The 16453-nt window shown below is 37.3% G+C and overlaps 1 protein-coding gene across 2 annotated transcripts in view; it reads right to left on the reverse strand.

The window, feature by feature from the left end:
* loxl2a (lysyl oxidase-like 2a) overlaps positions 1-14647 on the reverse strand; it is a 67139-nt gene extending 52492 nt beyond the window's left edge. Inside the window, exons 1-4 of one of the 2 annotated variants that reach the window (XM_088627071.1) lie at positions 14506-14647; positions 13451-13536; positions 3594-3998; positions 851-1026 (exon numbers count right to left, since the gene is read on the reverse strand). In XM_088627071.1, the coding sequence (XP_088483197.1) occupies positions 851-1026; positions 3594-3942 (525 nt within the window). In that variant the 5' untranslated portion in view covers positions 3943-3998; positions 13451-13536; positions 14506-14647. Of the gene's footprint in view, positions 1-850; positions 1027-3593; positions 3999-13450; positions 13636-14505 lie in introns of those variants that run through there. The other variant, XM_088627070.1, reaches the window with a different exon arrangement.
* Positions 14648-16453: the final 1806 nt, after the last annotated feature.

The raw sequence follows: 16453 nt of genomic DNA on the forward strand, positions 1-16453 counted from the left end.
TCTACAATGTGCAGCTCTGTCTAACTACCACATCTTAGAAAGTTATGAGAACAGCTCTTAACATGCTTGAGCCTGTTTCAGTTTGGTTAACATCACTCCCCTGTGCCCTGTCAGTCTACAGGAAAGAGTAACATGTAATAAAAATGACCAGAAAAACAAATCCATATATATATAACCACCAGGTAAAAGTTACTATTCATACAATTTGTTCAACATGACAGGGAATTTCTTTCTGTGGCAAAATAAATACCTCAAAATCCCTTTTGTGGTATTTAAATAGCTGACGACACTGTCCAACCATCTGGATGTATTCTGGTCATGTTTCCTTTGGTGTAAAGTAGACTTAATTCTACAAATGTCTTGTGTCTTGAAAAAGAATAAAACATATTACAGATTTTTTATCTGGACATAAAAATATGAAATGTTTCCCATTTCCTACTGTGGGTGAACTACTCATCTAATTTACTTACTGGAGCATTTACTCACAATGGAAAATTGGACGCAATCCTCTCACAAGACTTTAAATAAAATACACCTACAATTTACAATTATGTCTACTTTATTTCTCTTTTCCAGACCTATACTGTTACCAGACATTTACATTTCTATCATTTATTTTAGAGCTATCACAACGCATTATTTTCTAGAGCCAAAAAGCAAGTAGTTTACCAATTGAAGCAGTTTAGTCCTTCTGTAAATACCCTCAACAACAGCATTTCTCCTGTGTTTATGAAAAATAGAACTGAAAAGTAATTCTTGCACTGTACCGGTACTGAGCCTTGAAAAGAGCCTGTTAAGCCTGTGTAGAGAAATGCCATTAGGGAAATGGCTTTAAATGTAAAGGCTTTACCTCGATGTTGTTGGTCAAACTGTTGATGAACTTGAAGCCTGGGATCCTCTTGTCACTGCAAACCACACCTACATCTTCTGTGTGCTTGCAATCTGACACCCCAAAGCCATTGGAAGAGCAAAGAGCCAAGCTCTTCTCTTTTCCTGTACAGTGAACATTGTCCAGCCAGATACGGCCTACAACACAAAGAAAGGCAGACAATGGGAATCCATGGCTGATATAGGTAGAAAGCTATCCTTGGCTCATAGCCCAGATTTCGAAGTTACTCATAGATAACATTCCTTTTCCAGGTCATCATCACAAGCTGTTATATCATCACTACCTAGTTATTAAAAATGTAATGGACTGGGTGGGATATTCCACATTCCAGACATATGGCATGAGCTAGCTGTCTCTGGGAACACATTAACTAATAACAGGAAAAAAAGCCAACTACCAGAGAGGGATAGTTTAAGAACACATGGCACATTGTCTTGGCTGATTCCATTAACAACAGTCCAGAGATAAACAGGCAGACTGTAGCAGTGGAAGTGTGATGGAGGAATTTCCTTTAAGACTACAATTAAAACTCCAGTGCAGACTGCCAGCAACTTCATAGCTAAGTAATACACTGACAAAGACCTTGAGCCAACCATTTTTACAGAAACAATGCAAGACCACACATTGTTAGGATTTTAATTGAACACTCTTAGGAAATCAGTGTCAAAATTTAGCCATGGCCAGATTATTCCCCTGAGAGAGTCCAATAGACCAACCAATACCAACTGCAGACACCTGCAACAGGCTACAGCTGGACAGGAAAAGTTGTGGAACATCCTACAGCACTCAAGTCTATGCATTAACACAGATAGTGATTGGGAGGTCATATTCAATGCTAACTTCATACTTCCATTTTTTCCGTTTATAACGTGCTTATCACATCTCTTGAAAATGGTTGTATAGTCTGCACTTCTGCTCACATTTTCTGTGAGTTTGTTTCATATCTACTGTATGTTTAAGATGTTGGATTAAATCCATTTGCCATGTTGCTTTTTTTTGTTCATCAATGTATTTAGAAGACAAAGCTGCTGGTTGTAAAGAAACACAACCACAGTCAATCATGTTGAGAAACAAACTTTCTTTACAGAAAATTTTTATTTTTGTAAAGAGACAACTGGGCAAAGAAAAGACAAAAATAATATCTTACAACGGAAACATAATTCTGTGAAATACTCTATTTTTTTTTAAAAGTAGAAAAATATTTCTTCTAGAGCAAAATACTTTGTACGTTGTACAGTTACTGTAGTTGCTTACAAAGCTCCTCTACTGTTATACACATCTCAAAGCTGAATGCAAGAGAATAGCTCTGTAGGGTTTCCCGGAGAAAAATAACTCTTGTGGTATTATATTCAGCAGTCAGGGCAGTATTTCAGTTACATACAGTACATGCAGCTATAGCTCTCCTGCCCAATACTTCTGTTGGACCAAGTTAGGAATTTATCTTGAAAATATTTCTGTCAGTAGACAACCCAGATCAACAGTCAAAGTTATAAATCAGGTTATCAGTGGCACTCAAACGTCTTGAAAGTGAAACATGTTATATCAGAAAGGAAATGCAATAATATAACAGTCCAAATCTATGCTGGTGAAGTGATACAATCAGACATGTACAGTATATGGAAAGTCTCCCCCGTTTACATTAGAACCAAAATGAGCAGGAAAAGTGTTTAACTGCTGAAATCTGCATCTGGGTTTTATTACAATGCAGATTCATAATTATCGAAAAAACCTAAAGGCCTTAAAGTTTAAGTGTTGTACTTATGGCTCTCGCTGTGATTTATGGAGTTGGGAAAATTGTAGCACATAATATACTCTCAAGTTAGCACAGAATGCATGTCCCACTATCTACCTGTATGTCAAATTTCCATTTTTTATACCTTACTATGGTATTAGTTAAATTGTTGTATTGTGAAAGAAAACCATTTCATGAGAGAAAAAACACAATAAAAAGAAAGTGTATATAGTTGGAACTATAATTTGAAACATTGTGAAGAAAACTTCAAGGCATATGAAAGGATATGATTTAGCATGACAAGAGGTGATCAAATTATTCAAACTGTTTGGATCTTAATGATGCTATAAACTCCTAAAAGGGGTTTTTAAAATTCCACACTGTGCAAGAATAGGTTTCCAGTTTCTAGTCTGCTTCCACTTAATATGTAGAAAAACCCCTGAGAATAATTTTGCCTAGTAGCGATCAAATCGAAACACAGATTATTAACTGACGGATTTTGAATATGCCCATCCAGAAATGCTTAGTACATTTCAGATTAAAACAAAGTGCATGTGACAAAATTGCCTTTTTTGAAAATTCCATATTTATTTTTATAGCCTCATGGGTTTTAAAATGCTAGCTGTCAATCAACTTGGCTTACTGCTATAGCTGTAGTATAAGCAGCCACTGAAACATGCTTCCATTTGTGACAATGAAAGCTTACAAATGCATGCCCAGCCATAGAGACTGCTCCTGTGAGTAACTCTGAGTGACCAGATCACCTCTGACCCCGGCAACATTTCAGCAGATACTGTATGCCTGGTCACTTAGAGAATCCCAGTCACACTGAGCTAATTCCCTAACCAGTCAGTGATCTCTGGAGTACAGCGGCCCAACCTTTGCTAAGGGAAAACATCTTGAACCGGCTGAGCTTCTCCGATGCTCCCACACAGTTTGATTTTTGAGTGCTTTACAGACGTCTGGCCTTACCTTCTCCCTTGCCATACTTCGAGGCTGGGGACCATGAGATGGCTTCGAGATACCCAAGCTCCCTGCAGACCACCTGGGCGGCATGAATAGAGAAGTCGTCGTCACAGACGGTGCCCCACTCCCCATTGTAGAACACCTCCACGCGCCCTTCGTTGTGCTTCCGTTTGTCACCTGTGAGCCTCAGCTGGATTTTGGGGGTGTCAGGAGGCAGCTGGGGGGGCTGGTAGTGCTCTTGCGCGGGCCCTGGGTAGCCCTCTGGGTAGCCCCATTGCTCATATTGAGCTTGGCACAGTACGCTGAGCCAAAGGACAGCAGCCAAGCAGCAGATCAAACAGGCAGGGGGGGACATGGCAGCAGCTCTGTGGCCTTCTGTAGATGTTCCTCAGAGAAACAACAGGAAGTTTCCTGAAAGATAAACAAAAAAAGCGTTTAAAAAAACTATTAGTAATACTCATCAATTAGATATATGACTGGTGATACTTTTGTAAGTGTCTACCTGTCTTTACATCTTCTATTATTAACCTCAAAGTAAGCTTATTCAGTAACAAAATGAATTCATTGATGGTATAGATACATTTTACAAATTTCTAATTGAGCACAAAATCATGAACTTTGTGAAAGTACTGTAAGTCACCATGTTGTCGCAAACCCCTGGTCTCACCACGGGCGGGAGCGAGAGTCTGTGCAAACTGTGATGTGAAGTGGCCCTTCCTGCTCGCTAGTCACTGTAATTACTAGTGTAATGCAATGTACGAGCGAATAAGTACAGGTTGTGCAGCAGACATCTCACCGCAGAAAATTTCCAGTGTGATCTGCATTGTAGAGTTAACAAGTAAGTTTCACTTATTGGAAAATGAGATTTTTTCACAAGCCTGCTTGTTGAGGTCCTTTGGTTAAAAAGATACTGTACTGGGATTCAGACAAACATCTTATGTTCTAAATGCAGAAGAACATGACAGCTGTCAGGGCTGTCCCTAAAGGAGTGTAAGGACCAGGACCTCTCCTCCTTTTATCACCAGACACCATCCCCTGTAATACAGCCCTACCATCACCCCTCCCTGTGATGTAATTAATAAAATAGTTACTACAAATATCTAGGACTTAGCTGTGCAAATCACAGTACTCAGGATATATACTGTAAAATGCACATTTAATAAACAAAATTCACAGAACACACACAGCAATAGCTAGATTAAATTTGAGCTTTTAAGAAGGATACAGTTCCAGTTTAAACATTACAAGTAAGTTTATATTTTGATAATTGCTTAAAATGAAAAACATATAAAAGACGCTGTCAGTGAACCGTGTAGGTGTACAATGTGGTAGTGTTTCTAGAAAGTGTTTTATTTTTGATAAAATCAGCAAGTATCTTAAATTAAACTCATTTTATTAGTGTCTATGTGATGTATAAGCATACAAATAATTGTTCTGTTTAATTTACCATGGAAATGTTTTAAGATTTACAGGCACATACAAGCTGGCATTAAAAGGCAAATAATATCCATTTCTAAGTATTTAATGCCCCTTGTATATATATTTGCTTGTATGGTTGTTGCATGCCTAATTAGAATTGTGTCTTGACATCTTGATGTCACAGCACGGGGCTTTCCAGGAGCCTGGAGAACTTGCCTCAGTTCGCCACAGTTACGAAACTTTAAGGTCATCTTTGACAGCAACGTCAGCTTGTTAAAGATAAGACTTACTTGAAACAAAAAGGACCAATATACTGTATATTATGATTTAAATAGATTTACAGCAATGGTCTTAGCAGTTGTTACCTGCTGTGTTGATACTAATTCATCTGCAGGTAACAACACTGTAAAAGTGTAGAAATGTAGAATGACCTGGGCTGGCTATATCATTACATAAAGCTTATCTGGATGCCTTCAATCATCTGTAGCTTTAACTGTGACTGTTTAGTTGGCTTCAGTGATAAGAAAGCCAACTCTACAATATACATTTAAAACTGGGATCTCCAGCCTTTTTCTTGGAGAGTCTGGATCCAATACATTTTTAGGTTTCACCCTAAAATGTTCATGTTCCTATAAAGTAGTAACATATGTTCAATACCTTATTGATCAATCAAGCAAGCAATTGGTTAAGGAAATTCCATATGATCACTGAATTACTACATTTAACAAAACACCTGAAAATGATCACAGCCAATTTGTTCTAAGACTTTAGAAAGTGGCGATTTAATGGTCACCATGAGCAGGGTTAGAGATGTCTGATCTAAGATTTCTAACTGAATCACTTCACAGTGGTGCTAGACAACAGCATGATTGTTTTGATTTATAATACAGAAAATAATGTGAAAATTAACTGTGAGTGCCTGTTTACTTGGGGTGCATAAAGCACAGATCTGTTAACAACATCAAAATGTATAAAAGCTAAACCTATGGAGAAAAAGAAGTCTTCCAAATCTCAATCTCTCACAAATGAAAGCAATCCTAAATGAAGACTTCCTTCCTGTTGAATCCTAATGGGCTTAACATTCCCTTAAGCAAATACACCAATGTTAAAAAAGGAGTTTGGGGACTTTTTTCATGTATGAACTGCTTATTGAACAAAAGAGTGGAAGCAGGTACACAGTTTTGCTCCAAACAGACCCTTGATCAGTATTCTACAGAGAACAACTAACAAACTACAGCCCACTATCAAGGGTGAAATATAGTTCAGAAATGACTTAACACACAGCCTCTTATGTTTCCACTAAAGACTGGATATTCTCAAACACTAAATAACTAAATTATTACCATTAGCAAAATCAATATTTTATTTTTTATATAAAGTGATGGGCTTTTATTCTGCAACTTTACAACTTTAAAATCTTTTCATTGAATCAGAAAACAATGATAAGCCACAGTACAAATATTGTTTGCTTGTTTGTTTGTTTGTTTGTTTTTTTCATTTGGAGCAATGAACCAACTTGGGAAACAATACTAAAAGAATATAGATTGTGAGGTTTGTTCCTTGAGGTTGTGGGATTGTTTTTTTCTGAACAGGCTAATGGAAGCTTGAAATGCATGTTCCAGAAGATCCATACAGTATGTTCTTGAAAAGCCTGGAAACTGATGTGGTAAACATCATGTGCATGAGAAAGTGTAACCCCATCTGTCACACATACAGTAAACATAACACTTCAGGCATTACATTGCAGCTGTACAGATGATTTTATATCCATGGAGCACAATGTGGAAATTATAGAGCATCCTGGTGATGTTATAGCCTTCTAGGATATATTGTAATTATCTATTAGGATATAGTCCTCATGGTTCTATTTGTACTATATGTATACCAAATTTCCTAGCTCCATGATTCCCATTGGCCTATTAATGGAATAAAAACCTAATAAAACAAATTGCAAAAAGAAACAAAATGTTGTCTGTAATGATTCTGATACTTATTTTTTAAGCCCATATTATATTTTTTGCCCATGCAAGCTTACCACTTCATTATTAAACTGCATTTAATTCAGACATTTAATTGTATTGTTCACTCTACTGTTTGGTGTATAATATGTATCCTGCATTGTAACTTCATCTATGTTTAATCTGTTACATGGGAGACTTTCTTTTTCAGTCTTTCACTTCAGATCTTCACAGCCTCAGACTCCTTATAGCCCTAGAGTCTATGCTGAATGATATCTGCAATGTTATTTCTTCAGAGCTTTTGTGATTTGTGGCATGACACTGGCTACACTGGGGTCTCAGAGGAAGTGACCCCCATATTCTGGCAGGAAAGTGAAGTCATTATGGTTTGTTGTGATTACAAACAATTAATTCTGCAACCACCTTCTCCTGGTGGAAAAAGCAAAAGTCTGAAAAAGGCAACAAAACTAAAGAACAAGCCTAATTTCTTTAGTTAATCCTTCAAAAGCCAAGGGACCTGGAGCCAACTGCTTTCTCTGAATGCACCTTTGGTCTCTAAGATGTCATGAGTTCAAATCACTAGGGCTGAGTGCCTCCAGGAGTCTGTCACGGTCAGTTTAAAGTTGAGTAAGCAAACCATACACTGTGGTTCTGTGGGAGAGCTGAGCAGCCTTTAACTGAAGCAGCTTGAGGAGTCCACAGATGAGAGAGATGAACAGGCCATATGGAATGAGCCTTTATGCTGTAACTGATGTGCCACAAAACTCAATGTGCCACAGGAAGAGTTTTCCTTGCTTATGCAAGGAAATCCTGAGACATGCTGTTATCATCCCAACAGGCTGTTACAATGATTTTTCATTGATTCAATGTCTTTGATTGATAAAGCTACCTCGTGGAAACAGCAGACCACTGGCTTACACATGAGACTTACTGTATATGACATTAGACTAAACACTTAGTTTGTCTAGACTGTGTCTAGGACACGTAGTCCTAGACACAGTACCCCTGTGTCTACTAATTTTGCTCCAGCTTAGTTCTTAATCATTAGCCAGCTGATATCAATTTCATATTTCAGGCCTATTTTTAAATATGCTTTCAGCTCCTATAAAGGAGAAAGGGATTTGTAATTGGTAACAGACTTGTATTAATGAGTGATTTCACAACTGCCCTCATTCAGTTGTATGGGGAATGTGTTTTATACGGTCATATATACACACATACAGTACCTACAGTTCATTATGTGTGATCATTACAAACTAGTTACCTATTAGGAATCCTTGTCAGAAATATATGAATAAATCTTAGGAAGATGAAGAGAGACTGCACTGAGTTCTATATGCTGATATTAGAAATAATGCACTTTACCTAGGGTATTTTCACAATTGGAGTCCAGAATTTTGAAAAGCCAGAATACTGCAAAAACCAGCAGACACTGTGATCCTTAGGAACCAGGATTGAGAAGCACTGCAAGGTAAGATATTTCTGCAGTGAACCACAATGAAAAAAGACCCTCATCACAACTGGTAACAGCTGAAATCATTAAAGAGCAATCACCTAGCAACAGAGGCATAAAACACAGCAACACAAAACCTTCAGCAAGCACAGACTCCCCCTGGTAAGAAGGGGAAACCAAAATCATTTAGTTGAGATTTATGACATCACACTATGCTACAGCCCATTTCTCCTCTGGATGGGAGTCCCAATTTTCCAAGCAACTTTCTCCTGACCCCAGAATTCTTCACTACTGCTCTGTGATCACTTAAGGAGAATGGGCTCTTGTTTGTGGGACAGTAATTATCTTCCCTCACAACCTTGAGAAGGACTGCTAATAGCTTGCTTCCCTACACCAAGCTACAGGGAGAGCTGGCAGGAGTTCACAGGTCAGCTGGGTTTGGTATAGGAAAGCATCGCTATGCCAACCACACTTTAACCATTTACAACTCCAGCTGGGGCAGGAATTCCGTATCTCCCAGGAAAACAGGGTATGCAATCTGCTGAAACAACTTACTGCAGGTGCAAGAAGTTCACAGAGTGACAATTTCATTCTCAGATACACAATAACAATCAAGTCGTTTTCAACTCCTAGCAAATAGACAGACTTAGCTCCATATGTTCTGTTCACAGACTATTTTAGCCAGCTTGACAGCTGAAACAACAGGGAATCACATGGAACACATACAAATAAGGCCAACTCGAGCACTGCAGTGACGTTATTAAATTAAAATTCCTTAACAATTATATTGCAAAGAAATAACCTTTAACATTGACATCTGATCCTGAAAACCTCTATCTTTTTCCCCCATTTATAAAGATGTGGACAAAAAAGAATATGGTGACAAAGGTTTCAGATGTCTACATTATGGAATCACTGTGTGTAAAATCAACCGGATTTTCCCCTTTCCAGAAATTCAGTGTAAATTTTTGTTCCGTGGAGAAATTATCTGGGGTAAAAATGTCATATTAACATCTCAAACAGCTTTTTGAGATATGGTCATTTAATGTTCTGTGGCATTTTTCTACCTACCTGGGCTTCCTGGAAAACATTGTAATTTCTGATCTACACATGCTAAAAGTATGACAATGGACTTTTGTATATGCCAACAGATTAATTGTCTTTGAGGTTTTTGTTGAGAAATTTAAAATTTTCAGGTTTACATTTATACATTTGCCTTTTGTTTTTTTTTTCTATTTTTCAGTATGATGTTCCACAGACTCTAATTTTTAAGCACAGAAAATTACAGCATTGGATCTCTGGTAGTTTAAGAGCTATGGGCAATTAGTTGATGTATGGGGTCATTCAAAGCACTGTTTATCACTTGCAGAAATTTTAAATGCTTTGGTTCTCCACACCTGGCTATCACAAATTAATTCTTGATAAAACAAAAGACTTTATCTGCGATTTCTATTTGATCTGTTATTTGTATTTATGCATTTACTACTGGAAAGTGACACAGATAACAAATAGCATTAAAACCCTGAGATGTCATAGAATTACCACTAAGAACAAGAAAGAAGGCATCAAGTCACATACAGTAATATAATCTACTGCTCTTCCTCTCATGTGTTTTGTACAGTAGGTAACTTTACCTCTAAGATGAAGAGGCTGCTTCGAGTAATTAAGTGTAAAAGACCTTAAGAAAAAATATTATGCCTAAGAAAATCACTGGTTGATTGTTTACTTGACTACTCAGGACAACTTAAACACAGTAGAACTTCCAGGACATGAGATTGAGACCACTTGGGTCAGTTATCTGCTCTGTTACTATAGCAGCTATATTGCTCATTCATTCACAGTAGCTGTGTTTTCTCACTTTTGACCCACACCCACAAATCTACCATGACTCTTTCAGCACTTTGGGCCAATCAAACCCTTATGTAGATGATTGTTTATAAAAGGTGGCTTTGCTTTTCCAGAGCCTACTTCACTTCTGAAATGCTTTAACTGATCTCACGCACTATTAAAGACTGAATTTGTCATGCCCCAGCTTGAAAATGAACGTGCATAGCTTACAAGGAGCACCTGTCATTACATCACGAGCAAAAGGAAGACATTTAATATCATTCTTTTATGCTGCAGAAAAATAATTATTATATTTTTGCTCATTAAGATCTAAGTACATGAGCAGCTGAAATAATAATAGCTTCATGGGGTGCAGGAATCTAAAATAATAGCTTACTATAGACTTTACACTTTACACTTTATTAAAAATATAATCAATAACATAGCACCAAACACCTATTAGAAACCCCCTGCAACCACGCAGAATAAAGAACGGTGTTAAGCTTCATGTGAATAGAATACATTTTGCTTGAATTGATTTGAGCTTATTGTGCTGTTATTATTAAACCCTGCATTATGATATTTTACAAGTCCCGCCGTGCCCACTAGGACAAATTTGAGGGATAATACAACTCTCAATTAAAGAGAGTTAAGCCCATTTAGTTAAGCCCAATCTCAGAGACAGCTGGAAGGTCCCAATTAGCTTCTGTTATGCAGCAAATCAAAAATATGGAGGCCCAAGCCCACCTAACCCAGCAGAGCTCCACTGCCACTTCAAGAATGTCATTCCCAACAAGCTAAGCTATTTGTTTATGCAGTTTAGCAAGAAATCTGAAAAGTATAGCCAAACATCTACACAAACTACACCTGAGTTATAGGACTCAAGCTGCTCCTTGAATCTCAGTCTTTACTGGTTTAACCCCAGCATTTTCTGTTCAAATCTTTAATGTAATAGCATACTAACAGATTATACTGTTCCACTTGAGCATGGTTTCATATTGTACCGTGCATGCCTTTTGTCACGTATGGGTTCACATAATTAGTGCATGACAACGCTTTTGGCATTGCAGGGAGATCGCCATCTGCTGGAATCCAGCGTGTACTACACGTAATCGAAAAGAGCAAGTCCTCGCTTTTCCAGGGTGGTCTGGCTTTTTGTGTAGTCTGGTCCTAACGTGCTTGCCAGTTGAATTACTGACTGGGGTTCAATCCCATACCCAACCCGTCAACCCATCAAGCATTAGACTGTTGCCGGAGCTAAACAGAAGGCTTCCATTATTCAGCCAGTTGTGCAGTGCAGTGTGTTGGCATGCTGTGGTTGAGAGAAAAGCGGTGAAACGTGTACACGCTGATGTACAGTATCTCAGGGCTGAGCATCACCATCTCCTGGTAGCCTTTGTGCACTACGCCTCATAGAAAAGTGCAACTTCCTGCCTTGCCAGGCACTCCAGGGCTATCGGTGATGCAGGAACAAGCTTATTAGCTGAACCACCAACTTGATTCAGTCCCCAATTCAGGCTGTCTGTCCCTCCAACATCATAATACTAATAAATACGCAAAAACGAAAGTGTTCATTGGACAAAAATCATTATCTGTGAAATGTCTGTTACTGTTTTATACAACTCATTAATCGGGTTTGAAAGTTAACCATTTGATTTAACTACTAAAATGCACGCAGCTAAACGAAACAAAATCATTAAAAATATGATATTGCTCTGGTGGGGATATCGGGAAAATTTGTGCTCGCATTTTTCCTTCTTGGAATAAAGAGACGTAATCTTTAATTACAGAGTTGTGGTTTAGCACTTAGCATTGCAAGCTAATGTGAGTGTCTGTTTGGGGGGGGGGGGGATCTTTAAATTCAGATTTTCCGTTGGCAAGAGATGGGTGAACGATAAACGATCTAACAGATGTTGATACGGTGCTGCAAATTGTTGCTCCTGACTTTTGTTTTATGTAGTGCCAGAAAAAAAGTATTTTCTAAAAGTTTCCGTACCTTAGGTTGTTATCGGTCGGGAGACAAGCTGATTATAGGTTTTCACTGCTAAATTTACAGCCAAGCAGTTCATCTTCCTATTACCTCCCTGCTGAACTTTCCGTACCAATTGCAAGTAGGCAAAGCCTGAAACTCAGCACATTCACCTTCATTTTGTTGAATGGGAAAGCAGACTGTTGATCGGGGTTAACATAAAGTAGAAGAAAAATGTAACACCGGCTACAATAAAAGGCCTGCATAATTTTTTAAAGGAGTATAAACTAACAATCTAACACAAACTCCAAATCTATAGTGTACCCACTGGTTTTCAAAAGGATTATTCAGCAAAGGGCTCAAACCACGTAAACAGTGTAAGTCATTATCATAGTTTCTTTTTTCAGCGTAATTTATTCATCGGTCCAAATTTCTCTGTTGACAAACAATGCTAATTAAAGGATCGTATCCAATAACTAATTGCAGAAAGTTATTTTTTAAATCTAGTAGGGTTCTGCTAATTCCCATAAGGGCAGCGAACGTAGACACTCCACACAAAGGATTGTATCGATGTAGGGGAACACACATTTGTCTTCAAATTAATAGAAAAAGTTAAAGACGTAATCCTTTTCTGATTTTGCGGAATTATAACAGAATAAATATTACGTGGTAAAATTCAGGTTCACTGGACCTAGATGTCTTTTTAGAATGTTATAGCCAAAAGGTTAATTTAATTTCCTTACACCCCCCTATCAAATATTTTTCCAGGCACCCTTAATGAAGTCCTGTATGCAAGTGCACATCTCGGAATTCCTCACCGAATCCTAGATTGAAAACTAACTGGACTGTCCACGCTTCTAAAGAACAGGGCAGTACAGGAAATTAGGCAGTTATGATCTCTAGCGGACGCACCCTGTTGCAAATCGAGATTAACTGTACTTGCCCAATTGCAATAGCGGCCAAATTCGCTGATAATAATTTATCATTGACACGTTCTGTCACAGCAAAGTGGCTTTTAGTAACGTTAATGATTAAGAAATAATGACAATTATGCAAACTTGGCTCAAACAGTTATTGTTAAAAAGGCATCAATTTATGTTTCAATTTATGTTCCAACAGGCAATCGAGAACTTTAACTGTTTTGCTGTGATGCATTTCAAAGTACCTCCAGACCAATTAATAAGCAGAAAAAAGCGTTTCATTTAAGACTATCCCACATCAAAGCATTAATACTTACTTTGACAACTGAAGGCGGATGCTTTCTTTCGAAAGTCTCTCCTTAAATTTCCTTTGTAGAATAAATTAAGGTTTAAGACAGTGTTCCTGTAAAAAAGATTGAAAACGCCTGATTACTACCTCTTTTTACTTTGTTCTGTAGAGGTTCCCTAACAACTTTCACCACCTCCAGCAAGAGAGCTGGGGTTTCTGAGCCAAAGGCACGCCTTTCAGAACGGCCCCTCCACGCCCACCTCACAACATTTCAACAATGACCTCATCCTTAACGCAAATCTTGCAATGCTAAATATTGCTGGGATTCTTATGTACACGTAACAGACCGTAGACAAAGACGTTTTAAATGAAGCAGTCTTTATATCGTACTATTAATCCTCATAGCTAGAACATTTTTGCTAAACACACATATCACCTATAAATTGAGTCGAAGTTTAGACATATCATGACGTGTAATCTCAGTTTGCATATATTGGGGTAAACTTTTTGAAGATGTAAGTGGTGTTTACAAGGTCATTTCTACACAACACTGGAAGATTTCACAACTGTACTGTACTAACTACTTCCTTCTACTATACTATTAGTATAGTTAATACTAAGAAAAATATTACCATAGCTGTCAGCAGAGGCCATTAAGTGCTACTAATTTTAACAAGAACTCCACTTTTTTAAAATATATGACCAACGTATAGACTTTGTGTGAGGACTCCTTTTAGAGGATCTTAGAATTTCATTAATCTGTAGTGAAACATTTACGCATATTTTGGAGGGTAGAGCGTATTCAGGAATAATCATTCCTGTTGCCTTTGTTCACAAAAAAAATCACGTCACTTACGTTAAGAGATAGCATTACATTAAAAGCAGCTGTTTTTTGTTGGGGGTATATGAGTAAAATTTTACAACAGAAAATTTTAAAAAGGTATGACCATTGATGGATGCAGCATAAAGAAGTTAGGTGTAATAAAACAAAATAATTTAACATTTTAAATTGAAACTATCGGGAAAGTTGTTTCATAACTTATCACTTAAAAAAGGTTAATATAATAAAAAATAATGGCATACCGTGTATCGCGACGTCAGAGGTGCAAGATTGTGTTGAAACAGACTGTACAATCTTTTCCATAAGACTTCCTGTTGCCTCTCTTTTTTCCTGCTAGACGTTGCTGAAAATCCAGAACACAGGATATAAATCTGTGGCAGTCCTAACCGCTAATAAGGTTACAATCAGGGTTACTTTCCTCTACAAGTTAATCTACTGCCCCCTTGTGCACCATAAAATATCACATCAATCTCTGCTAGAACGTCTCTATCCTTGATAGCGATTCACATTATCACACATACTAATTAACATATGTTACATACTAAAATGAAAGAAAGGTCATGAAACTAATTATGAGGAGATCTGGGTTCTATAATGCTACGTTTAAGAGGGACATTAAAGAATATGCCACATGTATTCTTTTAACATTCACTCAAGATTACAGTTAACAATTTAATTCTGAGATAATTGTACCTTAAGAAAGCCATGTTTGTTCCGATTGTGTATTCATGAGCCCCTGTGAATTTTATTTGTGAAGTAGGTGATAAAATGTAAATAGTTTTTAAATAAAAATTAAAATAACAAGATAAATTATATAAAGTTAATTTTGAAGTCGAAACAATTTTATACCTTCTAGTGATTCGTTTTTTTAAAATACGGTCAATTTTCAGTACCAAACATACTCTTAAAATTATTCATCCCACTTTAAAGAAACGCGAATTAACATTACAACAAATATTTTAGAATGTATTTTAAACGGGAATAAACAGAAGATTAATAGACGTTTCAAAATTGCTAAACGAACACTTTCTCTGCACTGACACGAACAAGGAGAAGCGGGGTTGTGTTATTAATCAGTTAAAACGTTTTTATTAGCGCCTTTTAACTTCGAGCACCATCTAAAAAGTAAGTTTATAACAGTGGTCGAAAGTGTGCGGTATAGTACAACCTGAATATATAAAGTGTGCTATTTTGTAATATACAGTCTAAAGCTTTTTTGCAAGCCTCCCTGAAATCCATTTTCCGTTTTGCAAACTAGTGCTCAAATCCATTTTAAGTATTAGCCTAGGTAGATCATAGCCTTTTAGCTCCTGCACACCTTAAGTTGTTCAAATAATTTGTTGTGCTAAAATATTGAGCATACAAGTATAATTCCTTTGTGCACAATAGATATTTCAAGCATTTTGTCAATCATAGACCTATGAGCTCAGGAAACCTTTCAGTTGCTATTACTTTTCCATCTTTTTCATCTGTCATGGATTTTTTCCAGTTCAGTGAGTAATATTCCGATATTTAAGAAAGATTTCAAGCAGTGTTTTTGACTCTAGATACTCTGCTTGGAGTGTGGATTTAGTTTAGACCTTATTCAGAGATTTGTGTTAAGATGATTCCATAAATGTAATTTAAAAAACAGATAAACTAAAAGGAATATAATGTTGTTTTCTCTGTGACACCTAGATCTATACCTGAAACATATATGTACAGTAGCACTTCCTAACCCCACTTCTGTATTGCGTTATATGGTGATATAATGAAAGTTGTGATATTACAGAAAAAAAGAGAATCTACATAAAAGGAAGGAATAGCACTTGATGTTGGGGGAAGAAATCTGAGTAGATAGAAACTGAGCACTGAGCTGAAAGCAACCAACCAGGGATAGACCTCATTCTTCCCCTCTCTCTCTCTGTGTCTTTGTTGCTCACAACTCTGCCTCCTCCCTTTCTTTCAAGTCGACAGTTCATTAGCTTAGCTGCACTCATTCTTTCTTCATAGCTTTGCACAGGGATGCATACAGTGAGGCTGAAATGGGAAAGCAAATAAACAGCCTACAGATCTAACACTCTAAAAGGACTTTAAAGACAGAAAGCACAGATACAACATGGACAACTCCAAAGATTTGCTCTGAAGCTAATCCTGGGGCAATCCAGAGGCCAGAGGTCCTCACTTGAACAAGAGAAGACAAGGTGAAGC

The sequence above is a fragment of the Lepisosteus platostomus genome, chromosome 3, assembly GCF_059453375.1.
Source record: "Lepisosteus platostomus isolate fLepPlt1 chromosome 3, fLepPlt1.hap1, whole genome shotgun sequence".
Taxonomy (NCBI): Eukaryota; Metazoa; Chordata; class Actinopteri; order Semionotiformes; family Lepisosteidae; genus Lepisosteus; species Lepisosteus platostomus.